The sequence below is a fragment of the Cololabis saira genome, chromosome 13 (assembly GCF_033807715.1).
Source record: "Cololabis saira isolate AMF1-May2022 chromosome 13, fColSai1.1, whole genome shotgun sequence".
In the NCBI taxonomy this organism is placed as follows: Eukaryota; Metazoa; Chordata; class Actinopteri; order Beloniformes; family Belonidae; genus Cololabis; species Cololabis saira.
Window position 1 is genome coordinate 47,326,122 of NC_084599.1, and position 21,329 is coordinate 47,347,450.

Here is a 21,329-nt window from a genome sequence, read left to right on the forward strand (position 1 = left end):
GACAAGTGCATGAACCAAGACCTGGGTGTTGTGCTGGGTGAGAGATGGGCGGATTCTGGCGATGTTCCGTAGGTGCATGAAGGCAGTACGGGTAATGTTACTGATGTGGGGGGAAAAGGAGAGAACACTGACTATCTAACTTTCTTTCTTCCCTAGTCCACTACTGTTCTTTTTTTTATCCTGTTTTATTTTTTATTTCTTATTTTTTTGTCTCTGGCCTCACTGTTAAAGATTGTTGTTGTTGTTATTGTCCTTGTCTGGGTTGTCTGTTTTTGAAAATAAAAAATGTTGATCACAAAAAAAAAGAAAGGTGGGGTGTAATTGCTCGTCCTCATCACTAGGGGGAGACAACGATTTGCAAACTAAACAAGTCAAACTGGAACCTACGGCTGTCTGGATCCACTGGGACAGACTAATATAAAATAAAATAAAATGAAACACATCAGTGTGTTTCTGCAAAAGGAGGATAATGGAAAGATAAAATACATTTAGGTTTCAGCAGACACACCCAGATATTAGAAATATACAATTTGCAGAAGCAGTATCAAGTATCAGGAAAAAGTACAAATATTCCTAAAACTATAAGGAATTTCTATTGGAAAATAGTGGACAAATACAAGCAGAAGTTAAGACGTTTGTTTTTGTTCATGTCTACACAGTAAAGTTTAGGGAAAATGTCCTGTTTCAGGTCAGACGGCAGTTGAGCTTTTTATTAAAGCCAAGAAAGGAATAAAAAATACAGGCTGATCTTTTTAACATTTTTAAAAAATGTTTTTAACATTTTCAATTCAATTCAATTCCCCCCCCGGAGGCCCTCACCTCCCAGGCCAACGACCCTCCAGGCCAACAACCCCCACCCGGCGAGGGGCCAGCCTGCCCGGAGAGACAGAGCCGCCCCGGCTGCCGACGCGGGCAGGTGTACCCGCCCCCACGAAAGTGGCCCTCAAAGACCAGAGGGGCGCCCCGCCGCGGAGGCAGCGGGGGGGACCGGAGACGGGCCCGGAGAGAAGGAACCCACCCAACAGGGAGGGGGGGGGGACCGGAGAGAGGGAACCAGACCCCCCAGAACCCTAATCCCCCAGGACCGTCCTGAACCCCCCTCCCCCGTAGACTGTTGTTATTTTCTGATATGATGATAAGTTGAGTTTTATGTGAACAGCAAAGGCACTTTTTATCGTGTTATTGACCCAGAAATTTGGGGGGAGCTTTAATTTAATTGGTTTTTTATTTTATATGTATGTTGTTCCTTTATACTTGTTTATATTTTTCATATATTCTTAAATTCACTTTGGTGTATATTGTTACTTTTGTTCCGTACCAAGAACATTTCCCCACTTTGGAATTAATAAAAAAACACAACCATTTCCAGAGAATCGATTTTAAACGCAATGATTTTATATCTCCACTAGAGGGAGACAAGACAACTATTAAAGTAGTATTTTATGTATCCACTAGAGGGAGACATTTATTGAAACTTTTAATTATCCGTCCAACTTATTTTCTGACCCTAGATCAGTGTTTCCCAACCCTGATCCTCGAGGCAACACTGTCCTGCATGTTTTAGATGTTTCCTGCTTCAGCACACCGTGATACAAGTAGCTGTGTCATCAACAGAACTATCCAGACCTTGATGACAAGCTAATTAGGACCATTAATTAGAATCAGGTGTGATGATGAAGGGAAACATCTAAAACGTGCAGGACAGTGTAGCCTGGAGGACCGAGGTTGGGAAACACTGCTCTAGATGGAGACAGACTACTTTTAATATTTACTCCTTTTTTCTCCAAGTTATTTAAAACATTCAACACTCCATTGCAGATTATTATGTTTTCAAACTCACAAAATATGAAATACAAACCGCAGGGGTGTCGGACTCCAGTCCTCAAGGGCCGGTGTCCCTGCAGATTTTAGATGTTTCCCTGCTTCATTGCACCATGATACAAGTGACTGTGTCCTTGACAGAATTGTGCAGCCCTGGATGACAAGCTGGTGACGTACGGAGCCAAATCAGGGCCTAAAGTTTTGCTAATTTGAAAATAAAATTTGAACCTGAAAATCTTTTTTTCAGTTGCAAATCTTTTTATTTCAGTTTCAAATCTTTTTTTTTCAGTTTCATGTCTTTTTTTTTCAGTTTCACATATTTTTTTTTTCAGTTTCACTTCTTTTTTTTCAGTTTCAAATTTTTTTTTCAGGTTCAGACTTTTGGCCCGGATCTGGCGTGGGGGGCGTGGCATCAACTGAGAGCTAAACTAAACAACAACTAAACAACTAAACAACTAAAACAGCCTTTCAAACAGAAATGTGTCACTAATATCAGTTTTTTCCACTGCCAATCACGTGAATATGGTGTATACAGTGTTGAATCATACTTCTACTGATAACTTCTGCAACCTACGTTTCCTGAAGGCAACATGACTGAGGAACTTCCCCCGCCTTCTCTGTTCTGCTGTCACTCATGATGCCACGCCCCTCTCAGTTGATGCCACGCCCCTCACGCCAGATCCGGGCCAAAAGTCTGAAACTGAAAAAAAAATTTGAAACTGAAAAAAAAATATGTGAAACTGAAAAAAAAATACGTGAAACTGAAATAAAAAGATTTGAAACTGAAAAAAAGATCTGATACTGAAAAAAATAAAACTGAAACTGGAAAAAAAAAATTTCAGGTTCAAATTTTATTTTCAAATTATCAAAACTTTTGGCCCTGATTTGGCTCCATAGTGACGATGATTAATTAGAATCAGGTGTGTTAAAGCAGTGAAACATCTAAAACATGCAGGACACCGGCCCTTCTGGGATTCAGTTTGACACATGTGAACTAGTGAGATGAAGAATGTTACTGAATTGTTAAAATTTATTATTTTTGCAGATGATACAAATATGTACTGTTCTGGGAAAAATGTAAAGGAACTTCTGTCCTCAATTGAAAGGGAATTAAACATTCTTAAAACTTGGTTTGACGTTAATAAGTTATCACTTAACATTAAAAAAACTAAATTTATGGTTTTTGGAAACTGAAAAGAAATTTATGGGGATATTACATTGAAAATATGTGATTCTGAAATTGAAAGAGTATTTGATATAACATTCTTAGTGGTTGTTATTGATTGTAAATTAACATGGAAACAACATATTAGATACATAAAAGGAAAGATTTCAAAGTCAATAGCAATCCTGTATAAGTCCAGAAATATATTAAATCATAAAGCACTACATTTAATTTATTGTTCATTAATATTACCTTATATTGTGTGGGAGTTTGGGGCTCGACGTATAAGACAACAGTAAATGCTATAGTGCTATTACAAAAACGAGCCATACGTATTATTAATAGGGTAGGATATTATGAACATACAAATCCATTATTTATAAAATCCCATATTATGAAATTTTATGATTTGGTTTATTATAAAATAATGCAAATAATGTATAAAGTTAGATTAAAGTTACTCCCTGTCTGTGTACAACCTTTTTTCTCAGTATATGAGTCAAATTATCATTTGCGTTTTGTTTGTAAATTTGTATTACAAAAAGCTAGAAAAGAGACTAAAAGGAGATGTATATCTGTTGTGGGAGTTAAATTCTGGAATGAAGCTAATATAGATTTACGAATGTGCAGCTCATTTTCAGTTTATAAAAAAAAGATTTGTAGAGCAATCTTTCAAAGTTACAAAGGTTAACATTTGTTTTTGTTTGCTGCTGTTCTTTGATGTTTATGTGTATACATATATAGGTGTGTATATGTGTGTGTGTATATATGTGTATGTATGTATGTATGTATGTATGTATGTATGTATGTATGTATGTATGTATGTATGTATGTATGTATGTATGTATGTATGTATGTATGTATGTATGTATGTATGTATATATATATATATATATATATATATGTGCATATGTATATGTATATATGTGTATATGTATGTATATGTTGTGTTGTGTATGTATGTTTTATATATTTTGTATATTATTATATGTATATAGAAGTATATATATATATATATATATATATATATATATATATATATATATATATATATATATATATATATATATATATATATATATATATATATATATATATATATATATAGGGTTAGGGTTAGGGTTAGGGTTAGGCTATATGAATATATATGAAAGCATATAAAAGGATACGTATGAAGGAATACATATATAAACCTTATTGGTCCTCCTTTTCTGTTTTTTTCTGGATTAGTTTTGCTATTGTTTGTTGGTATGTAGGACAGGCATTAATATAAGCACTATGCTTCTGCCTGTGCCTTTTCAGTCACTATTTTATTTTGATAATGTTTGTGTTCAATGTTTGTTTGGTGAAGTGACTGAATAAAGAATTTCAATCAATCAATCAAGAACGCTGCTCCACGGCTGTGATGAAGCCTTCAGTTGGACCATCATCTACCTCGCTGGTCTCCATGACAACACAGCATCTAGTGTTGCGTCACTGTTCATGGCCGGTATCCAGAAGTCTGGACTTCCTGTCAGTGGTTGACATTTCCCCCAGTTTGTCTCTGTTTTGCCCCGCCTGTCTTCCATCTGCCCTGATTGTTCACACCTGTGTCTCGTTAACCCCTTGTGTATACCTGGTCTTGTCTTTCCCTTGCTCCTTGTGGTTCCATACTGTTTCCTTCCCTCCATGTGTCCTGCTAAGTTTTTGCTTCAGTTCTCGATCTCTGTTTTTGATCCTACTAAGCAGCACTTTGTTTTTTTTGGAATTAATAAATCTTCGTTTTTTGAGAACTCCTGCCTCTGGCCTCCCACTCTCTCTCCTGCGTTTGGTCCTCATCTAACCTACCGTGACACTTCCCTTCAGATGTGATCGTGGTCTGAAATCCCTACTGCTGCTGGTTTGGTGCTGGTTTTATGCTGGTTTCGTGCTGGTTTAGTTTTATGCTGGTTTGGTGCTGGTTTGATGCTGGTTTAGTTTTATGCTGGTTTCGTGCTGGTTTGGTTTGGTGCTGGTTTGATGCTGGTTTGGTTTGGTGCTGGTTTGATGCTGGTTTGGTTTGGTGCTGGTTTGATGCTGGTTTGGTTTGGTGCTGGTTTGATGCTGGTTTGGTTTGGTGCTGGTTTGATGCTGGTTTGGTTTGGTGCTGGTTTGATGCTGGTTTGGTTTGGTGCTGGTTTGATGCTGGTTTGGTGCTGGTTTGGTTTTATGCTGGTTTGGTGCTGGTTTGGTTTGGTGCTGGTTTGATGCTGGTTTGGTTTGGTGCTGGTTTGGTTTGATGCTGGTTTGGTTTGGTGCTGGTTTGATGCTGGTTTGGTTTGGTGCTGGTTTGGTTTGATGCTGGTTTGGTTTGGTGCTGGTTTGATGCTGGTTTGATGCTGGTTTGGTGCTGGTTTAGTTTTATGCTGGTTTGGTGCTGGTTTGGTTTGATGCTGGTTTGGTGCTGGTTTGATGCTGGTTTGGTGCTGGTTTAGTTTTATGCTGGTTTGATGCTGGTTTGGTTTTATGTTGGTTTGATGCTGGTTTGGTTTGATGCTGGTTTGATACTTCACGGCTGTTACCCTTCGGCTCCACAGAGGGAACCAGCCAACAATGACAGGCTCTTCAGGGGGGACAGATTCAACCGGTTTACCTCTTCCCCCCGACCTCACACCACTCCCTCATACCCCGCTGGGTGCATGGCCTCCCCCCGGGTCATTAAAACACATCCAAACACACCTGTATTAGGTCATTCAAAGGTCATAACCCCCCAGAACTCAGTAAACGGCTCCTCCACCATCTGGTACACATCCATCATCCTAATTAACAATCCAATTAACAGCCCCCCCCCCCCATTCCTACATCAACAAAAACACTGAAAAATATGGAAATCCTCACATTTTAAATGCTACAATAAGAGATCAGACTCCATTTCAACTATTGATCAACAAGTGTTGAACATTTGTGTTGATGTGTTTTAATTAAATTCAGTGCATCTATGTTGGCTTAAACTTTTTAGGATTTTTCTTCATATCTGACGCATATTCAAGTGTGTTGTGCAGTTTGTGGTAAAATGAGAGTGTAATCTATGTCAGTATTATAATGAATAAAAGAAAGAGAGTGTGAAATGATCTCTCTTATGAAATTAAAGGCAGATTTGTGCTGATGGTGAACAAGAGAGTAAAAAGTGACTTGTGATGGTCGGTGCTGCTCCTGGTACTGAGACTAAGCACAGACAAACACTTATTACCCACAGTAAACTGGACAAGAGACAAGATCCAAGTTTTACTGAAGATTTTTGACTTTCTTTGAAGTCTTAAAAATCATCGTAATATCCAGAAAACATTTACAATATTTACTGGAACAAACTCTGAGGAACATTCATTGACCAAGTCAAGTTCATTTGTGTTTCATGTTTCATGAACAAACGCTGTTATTTCCACGGATCTCTTCACTCTCTCTCTTCATCAGTGACGCGGAGAGAAACTTTAAAAACCTGACGGAACTGAAAACACGAGAACAAAAGGAAAACTTGGAATGGAACGGAAACATGTAAATGAAAAGAAAACCGTGGGGGAGTCATGTGACTCGGTGGAGGAGATGGATGCTTTGCTGAGCAGCTCCGCCGCGGCAGCGTAGACTTTTATCCATCATTACATTAGTAGTAGGCTTCGGGCCGCATTAACTGCCGAAAGAATGGCATAAATTGCGCCAAAATGACACAATTAATTGAAAATGGCCGACTTCCTGTTGGGTTAGGGCCATGGCCCCAAGAGACTTTTCTTTAAGTTGTGACATGATACAGGTGTGTACCGATTTTCGTTCATGTACGTCAAACCGTATTGTGGGGATTGAGGCACAAGGTTTTCTAGGGGGCGCTGTTGAGCCGTTAGGCCACGCCCATTAATGCAAACCATTAAATATCACATTTATCACCAGGCCTGGCTTGGTGCAAAATTTGGTGACTTTGGGGCACGTTTAGGGGAAAAAAAGGCCCTCATTTAGTCGGAAAAATAAAGAAGAAAGGGCCTTCACACTGTAAGTGCTCAGGCCCTAATTAACGGCAACATTTTGATGTACTGTTTTTTTTTAACAATAATATAATAAGAATAATGACCTTTTGACTTAACATGAAATAAATTAATATATGAGGAGTTTGTAAAACTCTGGAATTCAGAAACTATGTACATCATCATCATCAATTCAATTCAATTTTATTTATATAGCATCTAATACAACAGATGTTGTCTCTAGACGCTTTTCAGAGATCCAGAACATGAACATAAACATAAACATAAACATAAACCTCCGAGCAATTATTACATAAACAATGGCAGGTAAAAACTCCTATAATGGGAGAAAAGCCTTAAGCCAAACAGTGGCAAGGAAAAACTCTCCTTTAGGAGGGAAGAAACCTGGACCAGGACCTGGATCATAAGGGGGGACCCTCCTGCCGAAGGCCAGACTGGGGAAGTCGGGGACGTAAGCAGCACACAGCAGGCAGGTGGAAGCAACAGCGGGATGACCAGAAGTGGGGGGGGGGCGTCAGCAGCACACAGCAGTCATGTGGAAGCAGCAGCAGGACACAAGCACATCTCCTCAGAACTTGGGCCCCGAAATGAATAGAAAAAAGCTAAACAACTCTTATTATTATCTTGACGGACGATTATACACTGTATGAGAAATTATCTTCATCTTCATCATCATCTTCATCACGGTCCAGTCAGAGTCTGTTCACACAAACTGGTGCTGCTTCAACTCTGAGGACGATCAGGACACGACTCATCCGTCCAGGACAGTAAACCTTCCCCACCTGTAGAGGGAAGAAGAAAGAAGAGAGCAGATAAAGGAGTGTTTGCAGAGATCCCTCCATCAGCTGTAGAGGAAGAATAAAGAAGAGAGCAGATAAAGGAGTGTTTGCAGAGATCCCTCCATCAGCTGTAGAGGGAAGAAGAAAGAAGATAGCAGATAAAGGAGTGTTTGCAGAGATCCCTCCATCAGCTGTTGAGGAACAAGAAAGAAGAGAGCAGATAAAGGAGTGTTTGCAGAGGTCCCTCCATCAGCTGTAGAGGAGGAAGAAAGAAGAGAGCAGATAAAGGAGTGTTTGCAGAGATCCCTCCATCAGCTGTAGAGGAAGAAGAAAGAAGAGAGCAGATAAAGGGGTGTTTGCAGAGATCCCTCCATCAGCACATCCAGGACTTCAGAGTTCAGAGCTGCAGTGGAGCAGCTGTGTGTCTGAACATCCTGGAAGGCCGTCAGCTGGAATACTCCTTTATTTCTGTACACGTGAACACCAGCACAACACTGGTCTACAACAAACATCTGGAACCTCTGATCGGGTGACTGCTGTCTCTGTGTTTCTGTCCAATCCTACAGCCTTTAATAATCCTCCTCTCACAGCTTCAAAAGGAAAGCAGATGCTGAGAAGCTGCAGCTTCACTGGAAACACTGATCTTTGATACCAACTGGTTTTAGTAGAAAACTGCTGGAAGCAGCAGAACTGAGTCCAACCTCCACTGACCAGAGATGCTGCAGCTGGTAGTCTGGACTCTTCACCAGATCAGAAAGCTGCTCCACATATGCAGGCTCCAGAAGGTTCTCTGTCAGGTCCAGAAGTTTCAGATGGGAGGGGTTGGACTTCAGAGCTGAGACCAGATAAGAACAGCTGTTCTTTGACAAACGGCAGTACCTCAATCTGAATAAAGAGTAAAAGATAAATTACAATTCAGCATCATCTTCATCATTTTACAGATGAATTACAATTCAGCATCATCTTCATCATTTTACATGCTCCACACAGATGAGAATTAGAAAGGTGATGGACTTTATGAAGGCTGATGTTCATATTGATGTCACATGTGATCAATAGTCTGCGTATATTTCTCTTCAGTATTATTGACTTGATGATCAGAAAAGTCTGAGTTTGAGCTGATTTCAATATAGTCAGTGATGAGCAGTGTTGGGGTAGTTACTCAAAAAAAGTAATCCATTATACTACTTAGTTACTGGTTGCTGAAAGTAACTAGTTACATTACTTTTGGATTACTCCGCAACATCACCTGAGCTGCACCATAACTCGATTGCCAATGAACAACATATACAGGACTGTCTCAGAAAATTAGAATATTGTGATTTTTTTGTAATGCAATTACAAAAACAATTAAAGCTGCAAGCAGCGATGAACGGGCCCCCGCACTCACGGCCACCGCCCCCCATAAGCATATCAGAAACGATACCACCCACGACTTCCTATGTCAAACCATTCAAAAGTTATAGCAGAAAAAAGGGACAACCAATCAGAAGAAGGGGCGGGGCTAATTTTCACCAATTATGGTCAAGGACTCAATACTGAGTCCCATGACACCAACCACGACTCTTAATGTCAAACCATTCAAAAGTTATGGCAGAGAAAAGTATTCTAGGGGGCGCTGTTGAACCGTTAGGCCACGCCCATTAATGCAAACTATGAAATATCAAAATTATCGCCAGGCCTGGCTTGCATGCAAAATTTGGTGACTTTTGGAGAACTATCAAATATGGACCAATCAGATGAAGGGAAGGCGCGCCTTTTGGCGTCTAGCGTCGCCACGGTAACACTTTTGAAAGAGAAAAGTAATGCGCGGAGTCGCAAGATGGAGACGCACATTTTGAGGTATAACACACTTGGCTTCACGTTACGGTTCGGGCCGTATTAATTGTCGAAGGAATAGCATAAATTGCGCCAGAATTACACAATTAATTCAAAATGTCTGACTTCCTGTTCGGTTTCGGCCATGGCGCCAAGAGACTTTTCTTTAAGTTGCAACATGATACAGGTGTGTAGCGATTTGCGTGCATGTACGTCAAATTGTATTGTGGGGCTTGAGGCACAAAGTTTTCCGGGGGGCGCTGTTGAGCCATTTTGCCACGCCCATTAATGCAAAGCATGAAATATCAAATTTTTCGCCAGGCCTGACTTGCATGCAAAATTTGGTGACTTTTTGGGCACGTTTAGGGGGGCAAAAAGGCCCTCCTTTCGTAGGAAGAAAAAAAAGAAAGAAAGAAAGAAAAAAAAAAAAGAAAATTAAAGCTGCAAGCAGCGATGAACGGGCCCTCGCACTCACGGCCACCGCCCCCCATAAGCATATCAGAAACGACACCAGCCACGACTTCCTATGTCAAACCATTCAAAAGTTATAGCAGAAAAAAGGGACAACCAATCAGAAGAAGGGGGGGGGGCTAATTCAGGCCAATGAAGGTCAAGGACTCCATACAGAATCTGATGACACCACCCACGACTCTCTATGTCAAACCATTCCAAAGTTATAGCAGAAAATCGGGACAACCAATCAGAAGAAGGGGTGGGGCTAATTCAGGCCAATGAAGGTCAAGGACTCCATACAGAATCTGATGACACCACCCACGACTCTTTATGTCAAACCATTCAAAAGTTATGGCAGAGAAAAGTTTTCTAGGGGGCGCTGTTGAGCCGTTAGGCCACGCCCATTAATGTAAACCATGAAATATCAAATTTATCACCAAGTCTGGCTTGCATGCAAAATTTGGTGACTTTTTGAGAACTATCAAATATGGACCAATCAGATGAAGGGGACGAGCGCTTTTTCGCGTCTAGCGTCGCCACGGTAACACTTTTGAAAGAGAAAAGTAATGCGCGCAGTCGCAAGATGGAGACGCACATTTTGATGTAAAAAAAACACAAAAATTGCTGACAAAACTTTCAGCTCCGAGCGGGGATCGATCTCACCATCTCTGGCACTAAAGACGGCAATGCCCTTGCTGAGCTAAAACTCAGCTACTCCTTTCCGTTTGACTTACTGCCTTATGACAGACCAATATAAAATGTAGCTGAGTCTGGAAATATTTTTTCCTAATTTTTTGAATATTTGTAAGGTGTAAATATTAGTAAAACACTACTATTAAATATTATTACTTTTTATGCATCCATTCTGCCGAGGTTCTAACCGGGCTGAGCACGGGACTATTTCTGACGTCACCACATTACAGGCAGCTGATTGGTCGGGGGGCGGGGCCGTCATCACCCTACTCGCCACCGATTGGTCGGGGGGCGGGGCCGTCATCACCCTACTCGCCACTGATTGGTCGGGGGGCGGGGCCGTCATCACCCTACTCGCCACTGATTGGTCGGGGGGCGAGGCCGGCAGACGTTTGAATCAGGAAGCGGGAGACAGCGCGAGAGCGACTGGCGGCTTGCGGCGATTTTATTATTAAAAAAAGGACAACCAATCAGAAGAAGGGGCGGGGCTAATTAAGGCCAACGAAGCTTGAGGACTCATTACAGAGTCCCATGACATCACCCACAACTTCCTATGTCAAACCATTCAAATGTTATGGCAGATAAAAGTATTCTAGGGGGCGCTGTTGAGCCGTTAGGCCACGCCCATTAATGCAAACCATAAAATATCAAATTTATCGCCAAGTCTGGCTTGCATGCAAAAAATGGTGGCTTTTGGAGAACTATCAAATATGGACCAATCAGATGAAGGGGAGGCGCGCTTTTTCACGTCTAGCGTCGCCACGGTAACACTTTTGAAAGAGAAAAGTAATGCGTGTAGTCGCAAGATGGAGACGCACATTTTGAGGTATAACACACCTGGGTGCACGTTACGGTTCGGGCCGTATTAATTGCCGAAGGAATGGCATAAATTGCGCCAAAATTACACAATTAATTCAAAATAGCTGACTTCCTGTTCGGTTTCGGCCATGGCTCCAAGAGACTTTTCTTTAAGTTGCGACATGATCCAGGTGTGTACCGATTTTCGTGCATGTACGTCAAACCGTATTGTGGGGCTTGAGGCACAAAGTTTTCCGGCGGGCGCTGTTGAGCCGTTTTGCCACGACCATTAATACAAACCATGAAATATCAAATTTATCGGCAGGCCTGCCTTGCATGCAAAATTTGGTGACTTTTGGGGAACTATCAAATATGGATCAATCAGATGAAGGGGGAGCGCGCCTTATGGCATCTAGCGTCGCCACGGTAACACTTTTGAAAGAGAAAAGTAATGCACGTAGTCGCAGGATAGAGACGCACATTTTGATGTATAACACACCTGGGTGCACGTTACGGTTCGGGCCGTATTAATTCTCAAAGGAATGGCTCATATTGCTCCAAAATTACGCGATTCATTCAGAATGTTCAAAATGGCCGACTTCCTGTTCGGTTTCGGCTATGGCGCCAAGAGACTTTTCTTTAAGTAGCAACATGATAAAGATGTGTACCGATTTTAGTGCATGTACGTCAAACCGTATTATGGGGCTTGAGGCGCAAAGTTTTTTCTGTCTGAACCAATCAGATCAAGGGTGGGCGGGCTTTTTGGCATCTAGCGTCGCCACGGTAACGCTTTTGAAAGAGAAAATTAATGCGTGGTGTCGGAGGATGGAGACGCACATTTTGATGTATAACACACCTGGGTGCACGTTAAGGTTCGGGCCGTATTAACTGCCGAAGGAATGGCATAAATTGCGCCAAAATGACACGACTAATTCAAAATGGCCGACATCCTGTTCGGTTTCGGGCATGACGCCAAGAGACTTTTCTTTAAGTTGTGCCATGATACAGGTGTGTACCGATTTTCGTGCATGTACGTCAAATCGTATCGTGGGGCTTGAGGCACAAAGTTTTCCGGGGGGCGCTGTTGAGCCATTTTGCCACGCCCATTAATGCAAACCATGAAATATCAAATTTATCGCCAGGCCTGCCTTGCATGCAAAATTTGGTGACTTTTTGGGCATGTTTAGGGGGGCAAAAAAGGCCTTCCTTTTGTCAGAAAAATATTAATAATAATAAAAAAAATTAAAGCTGCAAGCAGCGATGAACGGGCCTTCGCACTCACCGCTACCGCCCCCCCCATAAGCATATCAGAAATGACACCACCCACGACTCTCTATGTCAAACCATTCAAAAGTTATAGCAGAAAAAAGGGACAACCAATCAGAAGAAGGGGCGGGGCTAATTCAGGCCAATGAAGGTCAAGGACTCCATACAGAATCTGATGACACCACCCACGACTCTCTATGTCAAACCATTCAAAAGTTATAGCAGAAAATCGGGACAACCAATCAGAAGAAAGGGCGGGGCTAATTTGCACCAATTATGGCCAAGGACTCAATACCAAGTCCCATGACACCACCCACGACTGTTTATGTCAAACCATTCAAAAGTTATGGCACAGAAAAGTATTCTAGGCGGCGCTGTTGAGCCATTTTGCCACGCCCATTAATACCAACCATGAAATATCAAATTTATCGGCAGGCCTGCCTTGCATGCAAAATTTGGTGACTTTTAGGGAACTATCAAGTATGGACCAATCAGATGAAGGGGGGCGCGCTTTTTGGCGTCTAGCGTCGCCACGGTAACACTTTTGAAAGAGAAAAGTAATGCGCGTAGTCGCAGGATAGAGACGCACATTTTGATGTATAACACACCTGGATGCACGTTACGGTTCGGGCCGTATTAATTTTCGAAGGAATGGCTCATATTGCTCCAAAATTACGCGATTAATTCAGAATGTTCAAAATGGCCGACTTCCTGTTCGGTTTCGGCCATGGCGCCAAGAGACTTTTCTTTAAGTTGCGACATGATACAGGTGTGTACCGATTTTCCTTCATGTACGTCACACCGTATTCTGGGGCTTGAGGCGCAAAGTTTTTTCTGTCTGAACCAATCAGATGAAGGGTGGGCGCGCTTTTTGGCGTCTAGCGTCGCCACGGTAACGCTTTTGAAAGAGAAAAGTAATGCATCTTGTCGCAGGATGGAGACGCACATTTTGATGTATAACACACTTGGGGGCACGTTACGGTTCGGGCCGTATTAACTGCCGAAGGAATGGCATAAATTGTGCCAAAGTGACACGATTAATTCAAAAAGGCTGACTTCCTGTTTGGTTTCGGCCATGTCGCCAAGAGACTTTTCTTTAAGTTGTGTATTGATACAGGTGTGTAGCGATTTTCGTGCATGTACGTCAAACCGTATTGTGGGGCTTGAGTCACAAAGTTTTCCGGGGGGCGCTGTTGAGCCATTTTGCCACGCCCATTAATGCAAACCATGAAATATCAAATTTATCGCCAGGCCTGGCTTGCATGCCAAATTTGGTGCCTTTTGGGGAACTATCAAATATGGACCAATCAGATGAAGGGGGGGTGCGCTTGTTGGCGTCTAGCGTCGCCACGGTAACACTTTTGAAAGAGAAAAGTAATGCGTGTAGTCGCAGGATGGAGACGCACATTTTGATGTATAACACATCTGGGTTCACGATACGGTTTGGACTGAATTAATTCTCGAAGGAATGGCATATATTGCTCCAAAATTACGCGATTAATTCAGAATGTTCAAAATGGCCGACTTCCTGTTCGGTTTAGGCCATGGCGCCAAGAGAGTTTTCTTTAAGTTGTGACATGATACAGGTGTGTACCGATTTTCGTTCATGTACGTCACACCGTATTATGGGGCTTGAGGCACAAAGTTTTTTCTGTCGAACCAATCAGATGAAGGGTGGGCGTGCTTTTTGGCGTCTAGCGTCGCCACGGTAACGCTTTTGAAAGAGAAAAGTAATGCGTGTTGTCGCAGGATGGAGACGCACATTTTGATGTATAACACACCTGGGTGCACGTTACGGTTCGGGCTGAATGAACTTTCGAAGGAATGGCATAAATTTCGCCAAAATGACACGACTAATTCAAAATGGCGGACTTCCTGTTTGGTTTCGGGCATGACGCCAAGAGACTTTTCTTTCAGTTGCGCCATGATACAGGTGTGTACCGATTTTCGTGCATGTACGTCAAACCGTATTGTGGGGCTTGAGGCACAAAGTTTTCTAGGTGGCGCTGTTGAGCCATTTTGCCACGCCCATTAATGCAAACCATTAAATATCAAATTTTTCGCCAGGCCTGACTTGGGTGCAAAATTTGGTGACTTTTTGGGCATGTTAAGGGGGGCAAAAAGGCCATCACTTTGTCAGGAAAAAAATAATAATAATAATTAAAGCTGCAAGCAGCGATGAACGGGCCCTCGCACTCACGGCCACCGCCCCCCATAAGCATATCAGAAACGACACCACCCACGACTTCCTATGTCAAACCATTCAAAAGTTATAGCAGAAAAAAGGGACAACCAATCAGAAGAAGGGGCGGGGCTAATTCAGGCCAATGAAGGTCAAGGACTCCATACAGATTCTGATGACACCACCCACGACTCTCTATGTCAAACCATTCCAAAGTTATAGCAGAAAATCGGGACAACCAATCAGAAGAAGGGGCGGGGCTAATTAAGGCCAACTAAGCTTAAGGACTCATTACAGAGTCCCATGACACCACCCACAACTTCCTATGTCAAACCATTCAAAAGTTATGGCAGATAAAATTATTCTAGGGGGCGCTGTTGAGCTGTTAGGCCACGCCCATTAATGAAAACCATGAAATATCAAATTTATCGCCAAGTCTGACTTGCATGCAAAATTTGGTGACTTTTGGAGAACTATCAAATATGGACAATCACATGAAGGGGGGGCGCGCCTTTTGGCGTCTAGCGTTGCCACGGTAACACTTTTGAAAGAGAAAAGTAATGTGTGTAGTCGCAGGAAGTAGACGCACATTTTGATGTATAACACATCTGGGTGCACGTTACGGTTCGGGCCGTATTAATTCTCGAAGGAATGGCATTGCTCCAAAATTACGCGATTAATTCAGAATGTTCAAAATGGCCGACTTCCTGTTCGGTTTCGGCCATGGCGCCAAGAGACTTTTCTTTAAGTTGCGACATGATACAGGTGTGTACCGATTTTCGTTCATGTACGTCAAAGCGTATTATGGGGCTTGAGGCGCAAAGTTTTTTCGGTCTGAACCAATCAGATGAAGGGTGGGCGCGCTTTTTGGCGTCTAAAATCGCCACGGTAACCCTTTTGAAAGAGAAAAGTAATGCCTGGTGTCGGAGGATGGAGACGCACATTTTGATGTATAACACACTTGGGGGCACGTTACGGTTCGGGCCGTATTAACTGCCGAAGGAAGGGCATAAATTGCGCCAAAATTACACAATTAATTCAAAATGGCCGACTTCATGTTCGGTTTCGGGCATGACGCCAAGAGACTTTTCTTTAAGTTGCCACATGATACAGGTGTGTACCGATTTTCGTGCATGTACGTCAAACCGTATCGTGGGGCTTGAGGCACAAAGTTTTCAAGGGGGCGCTGTTGAGCCATTTTGCCACGCCCATTAATGCAAACCATTAAATATCAAATTTTTCGCCAGGCCTGCCTTGAATGCAAAATTTGGTGACTTTTTGGGCACGTTTAGGGGGGGAAAAAGGCCTTCCTTTTGTCAGAAAAATAATAATAATAATTAAAGCTGCAAGCAGCAATGAACGGGCCCTCGCACTCACGGCCACCGCCCCCATAAGCATATCAGAAATGACACCACCCACGACTCTTTATGTCAAACCTTTCAAAAGTTATAGCAGGAAATAGGGACAACCAATCAGAAGAAGGGGCGGGGCTAATTTAGGCCAATGAAGGTCAAGGACTCAATACAGAGTCCCATGACACCACCCACGACTCTTTATGTCAAACCTTTCAAAAGTTATGGCAGAGAAAAGTATTCTAGGGGGCGCTGTTGAGCCGTTAGGCCACGCCCATTAATGCAAACCATCAAATATCACATTTATCGCCAGGCCTGCCTTGCATGCAAAATTTGGTGACTTTTGGGGAACTATCAAATATGGACCAATCAGATGAAGGGGGGCGCACTTTTTGGCGTTGAGTGTTGCCACGGTAACACTTTTGAATGAGAAAAGTAAGGCGCGTCGTCGCAAGATGGAGACGCATATTTTGATGTTAAAAAAAACACAAAAATTGCTGACAATAAACTTTGCATTGTGCTGGGATCGAACCCGCGATCTCTCACATGACAGACGGTGACGTTACCCCTGAGCCACGAATCAGCTTGGCCGTTTTCTGACTGACTGATTGAGGACAGACCAACATAGCGATATAATCTGAGTCCCGAATAGTTTTTTTTTTTTTTTTTTAAAATATTTTTATCCCGGTTTTTTTCCCCATTTTATCACCCAGTGCTCCTACCTCCAGTCCTGTGCATTGCCATCCTCTACCAACCCCGGGAGGGCCCTGCACTGAGCTCAGGTCTCCTCCTTAACCTGAGGAGTGAGCAGGCCGCATCTTTTCACCAGACAGGGTGAGGTTTCTCCGGCCGAGCGTAGCGCGTGGAAGGATCACGTTATTCCGGCCAGATCCTCCCCACCCCATCTGGCGCCCCGGCTGGCCAGAGGGGGCATGTATAGCCCAGGACTGTGTGCATGTTTTTGTGAGGGTAGCTCACATTAGCTACCCAGGGGAACACGGGGAGAACATGCAAACTCCACACAGAAAGATCCTTTCACCAACCCCACCCAGGGTGTGGGCACTGAAGTCATGGGGGAACTAACACGCACTTCAGCGCCCACAGCATCCCCGGCGGGAATCGAACCCAGGACCTTCTTGCTGTGAGACGGCTGCACTACCTGCTGCGCCACCGTGCCCCCTGAGTCCCGAATAGTTTTTTCGTAATTTTTAAGATATTTGTAAGATATAGATATTAGTAAAACCCCACTATTTGTGCTTTTGTGAATAGCATGTTCCAGTCTTTACTTCCTAGACACACACACTGCATGGAAGGGAGCATTTGATTTATTGTTCACGTAACATTACTTTTATTTTTTCACAACCAAACCACGCACTTTATTTATGTCATTTGCACCGGGCAAGGACAAAAAATAAATGATTCCACCAAAATTGCAGAGATTTTTGTGGTTGGCTGACACATTACCAGCATATTTCAAATATGTCAAACCATTCAAAAGTTATAGTCAGAAATTATGGACAACCAATCAGAAGAAGGGGCGGGGCTAATTAAGGCCAACGAAGCTTAAGGACTCATCACAGAGTCCCATGACACCACCCACAACTCTCTATGTCAAACCATTCAAAAGTTATAGCAGAAAATCGGGACAACCAATCAGAAGAAGGGGCGGGGCTAATTAAGGCCAACGAAGCTTAAGGACTCATCACAGAGTCCCATGACACCACCCACAACTCTCTATGTCAAACCATTCAAAAGTTATGGCAGAGAAAAGTTTTCTAGGGGGCGCTGTTGAGCCATTAGGCCACGCCCATTAAGACCAACATAGCGATAAAATGTCTGGAACTTTTTTTTCCTAATTTTTTTAATATTTGTAAGGTATAAATATTAGTAAAACACTACTATTTTTATTACTTTTTCTGTAACCATTCTACCGAGGTTCTAACCGGGCTGAGCACGGGTCTATTTCTGACGTCACCATATTACAGGCAGCTGATTGGTCGGGGAGCGGGGCCGTCACCACCCTACTCGCCACTGATTGGTCGGGGGGCGGGGCCGTCATCACCCTACTCGCCACTGATTGGTCGGGGGGCGGGGCCGTCATCACCCTACTCGCCACTGATTGGTCGGGGGGCGGGGCCGTCATCACCCTACTCGCCACTGATTGGTCGGGGGGCGGGGCCGTCATCACCCTACTCGCCACTGATTGGTCGGGGGGCGGGGCCGGCAGACGTTTGAATCAGGAAGCGGGACTCTCTATGTCAAACCATTCCAAAGTTATAGCAGAAAATCGGGACAACCAATCAGAAGAAGGGGCGGGGCTAATTAAGCCCAACGAAGCTTAAAAACTCATTACAGAGTCCCATGACACCAACCACGACTTCCTATGTCAAACCATTCAAAAGTTATGGCAGATAAAAGTATTCTAGGGGGCGCTGTTGAGCCGTTAGGCCACGCCCATTAATGCAAACCATGAAATATCAAATTTATCACCAAGTCTGGCTTGCATGCAAAATTTGGTGACTTTTGGAGAACTATCAAATATGGACCAATCACATGAAAGGGGGGCGCGCCTTTTGGCGTCTAGCGTCGCCACGGTAACACTTTTGAAAGAGAAAAGTAATGCGTGGTGTCGCAGGATGTAGACGCACATTTTGATGTATAACACACCTGGGTGCACGTTACGGTTCGGGCTGAATTAACTGCCGAAGGAATGGCATAAATTTCGCCAAAATGACACAATTTATTCAAAATGGCCGACATCCTGTTCGGTTTCGGCCATGGCTCCAAGAGACTTTTCTTTAAGTTGTTCCATAATACAGGTGTGTAGCGATTTTCGTGCATGTACGTCAAACCGTATTGTGGGGCTTGAGGCACAAAGTTTTCCGGGGGGCGCTGTTGAGCCATTTTGCCACGCTCATTAATGCAAACCATGAAATATCAAATTTATCGCCAGGCCTGTCTTACATGCCAAATTTGGTGCCTTTTGGGGAACTATCAAATATGGACCAATCAGATGAAGGGGGGGTGCGCTTGTTGGCGACTAGCGTCGCCACGGTAACACTTTTCAAAGAGAAAAGTAATGCGTGTAGTCGCAGGATGGAGACACACATTTTGATGTATAACACATCTGGGTTCACAATACGGTTCGGGCTGAATTAACTCTCGAAGGAATGGCATATATTGCTCCAAGATTACGCAATTAATTCAGAATGTTCAAAATGGCCGACTTCCTGTTCGGTTTCGGCCATGGCGCCAAGAGACTTTTCTTTTAGTTGCGACATGATACAGGAGTGTACCAATTTTCATTCTTGTACGTCAAACCGTATTATGGGGCTTGAGGCGCAAAGTTTTTTCTGTCTGAACCAACCAGATGAAGGGTGGGCGCGCTTTTTGGCGTCTAGCGTCGCCACGGTAACGCTTTTGAAAGAGAAAAGTAATGCGTGGTGTCGGAGGATGGAGACGAACATTTTGATGTATAACACACCTGGGTGCACGTTAAGGTTCGGGCTGAATTAACTGCCGAAGGAATGGCATAAATTGCGCCAAAGTGACACGATTAATTCAAAATGGCCGACTTCCTGTTCGGTTTCGGGCATGACGCCAAGAGACTTTTCTTTAAGTTGTCCCATGATACAGGTGTGTACCGATTTTCGTGCATGTACGTCAAACCGTATCGTGGGGCTTGAGGCACAAAGTTTTCAAGGGGGCGCTGTTGAGCCATTTTGCCACGCCCATTAATGCAAACCATTAAATATCAAATTTTTCGCCAGGCCTGACTTGGGTGCAAAATTTGGTGACTTTTTGGGCATGTTAAGGGGGGCAAAAAGGCCATCACTTTGTCAGAAGAAAAAAAAAATAATAATTAAAGCTGCAAGCAGCGATGAACGGGCCCTCGCACTCACGTCCACCGCCCCCCATAAGCATATCAGAAATGACACCACCCACGACTCTCTATGTCAAACCATTCAAAAGTAATAGCAGAAAAAAGGAACAACCAATCAGAAGAAGGGGCAGGGCTAATTCAGGCCAATGAAGGTCAAGGACTCCATACATAGTCTGATGACACCACCCACGACTCTCTATGTCAAACCATTCCAAAGTTATGGCAGAAAATCGGGAAAATCAATCAGAAGAAGGGGCGGGAATAATTCAGGCCAATGAAGCTCAAGGACTCAATACCGATTCAGGTGACATCACCCACGACTCTCTATGTCAAAACATTCAAAATTTATAGCAGGAAATATGGACAACCAATCAGAAGAAGGGGCGGAGCTAATTTTCACCAATTATGGTCAAGGACTCAATATCGAGTCCCATGACACCACCCACGACTCTCTATGTCAAACCATTCCAAAGTTATGGCAGATAAAAGTATTCTAGGGGGCGCTGTTGAGCCGTTAGGCCACGCCCATTAATGCAAACCATGAAATATCAAATGTATCGCCAGGCCTGGCTTGCATGCAAAATTTGGTGACTATCAAATATGGACCAATCAGATGAAGGGGGGGCGCGCCTTTTGGAGTCTAGCGTCGCCACGGTAACGCTTTTGAAAGAGAAAAGTAATGCGCGTAGTCGCAGGACGGAGATGCACATTTTGATGTATAACACACCTGGCTGCACATTACGATTCGGGCCGTATTAATTGCCGAAGGAATGGCATAAATTGCGCCAAAATTACACAATTAATTCAAAATGGCCGACTTCCTGTTCGGCTTCGGCCATGGCTCCAAGAGACTTTTGTTTAAGTTGCGCCATGATACAGGTGTGTAGCGATTTTCATGCATGTATGTCAAACCGTATTGTGGGGCTTGAGGTACAAAGTTTTCTATGGGGGCGCTGTTGAGCCATTTTGCCACGCCCATTAATGCAAACCATTAAATATCAAATTTTTCACCAGGCCTGACTTGGGTGCAAAATTTGGTGACTTTTGGGGAACTATCAAATATGGACCAATCAGATGAAGGGGGGGTGCGCTTGTTGGCGTCTAGCGTCGCCACGGTAACACTTTTGAAA

The 21,329-nt window shown here is 43.3% G+C and overlaps 1 protein-coding gene across 2 annotated transcripts in view; it reads right to left on the reverse strand.

Annotated features, from left to right (window-relative positions):
• Window positions 1-7,195: 7,195 nt before the first annotated feature.
• Window positions 7,196-21,329, reverse strand: part of LOC133458738 (protein NLRC5-like) — a 145,858-nt gene continuing 131,724 nt past the window's right edge. For both annotated transcript variants that reach the window (XM_061738942.1, XM_061738941.1), the window contains 2 exons: window positions 8,466-8,639; window positions 7,196-7,757 (listed from right to left, as the gene is read on the reverse strand). In XM_061738942.1, coding sequence (XP_061594926.1) covers window positions 7,727-7,757; window positions 8,466-8,639 — 205 coding nt within the window. In that variant the 3' untranslated portion in view covers window positions 7,196-7,726. The remainder of the gene's footprint in view (window positions 7,758-8,465; window positions 8,640-21,329) is intronic.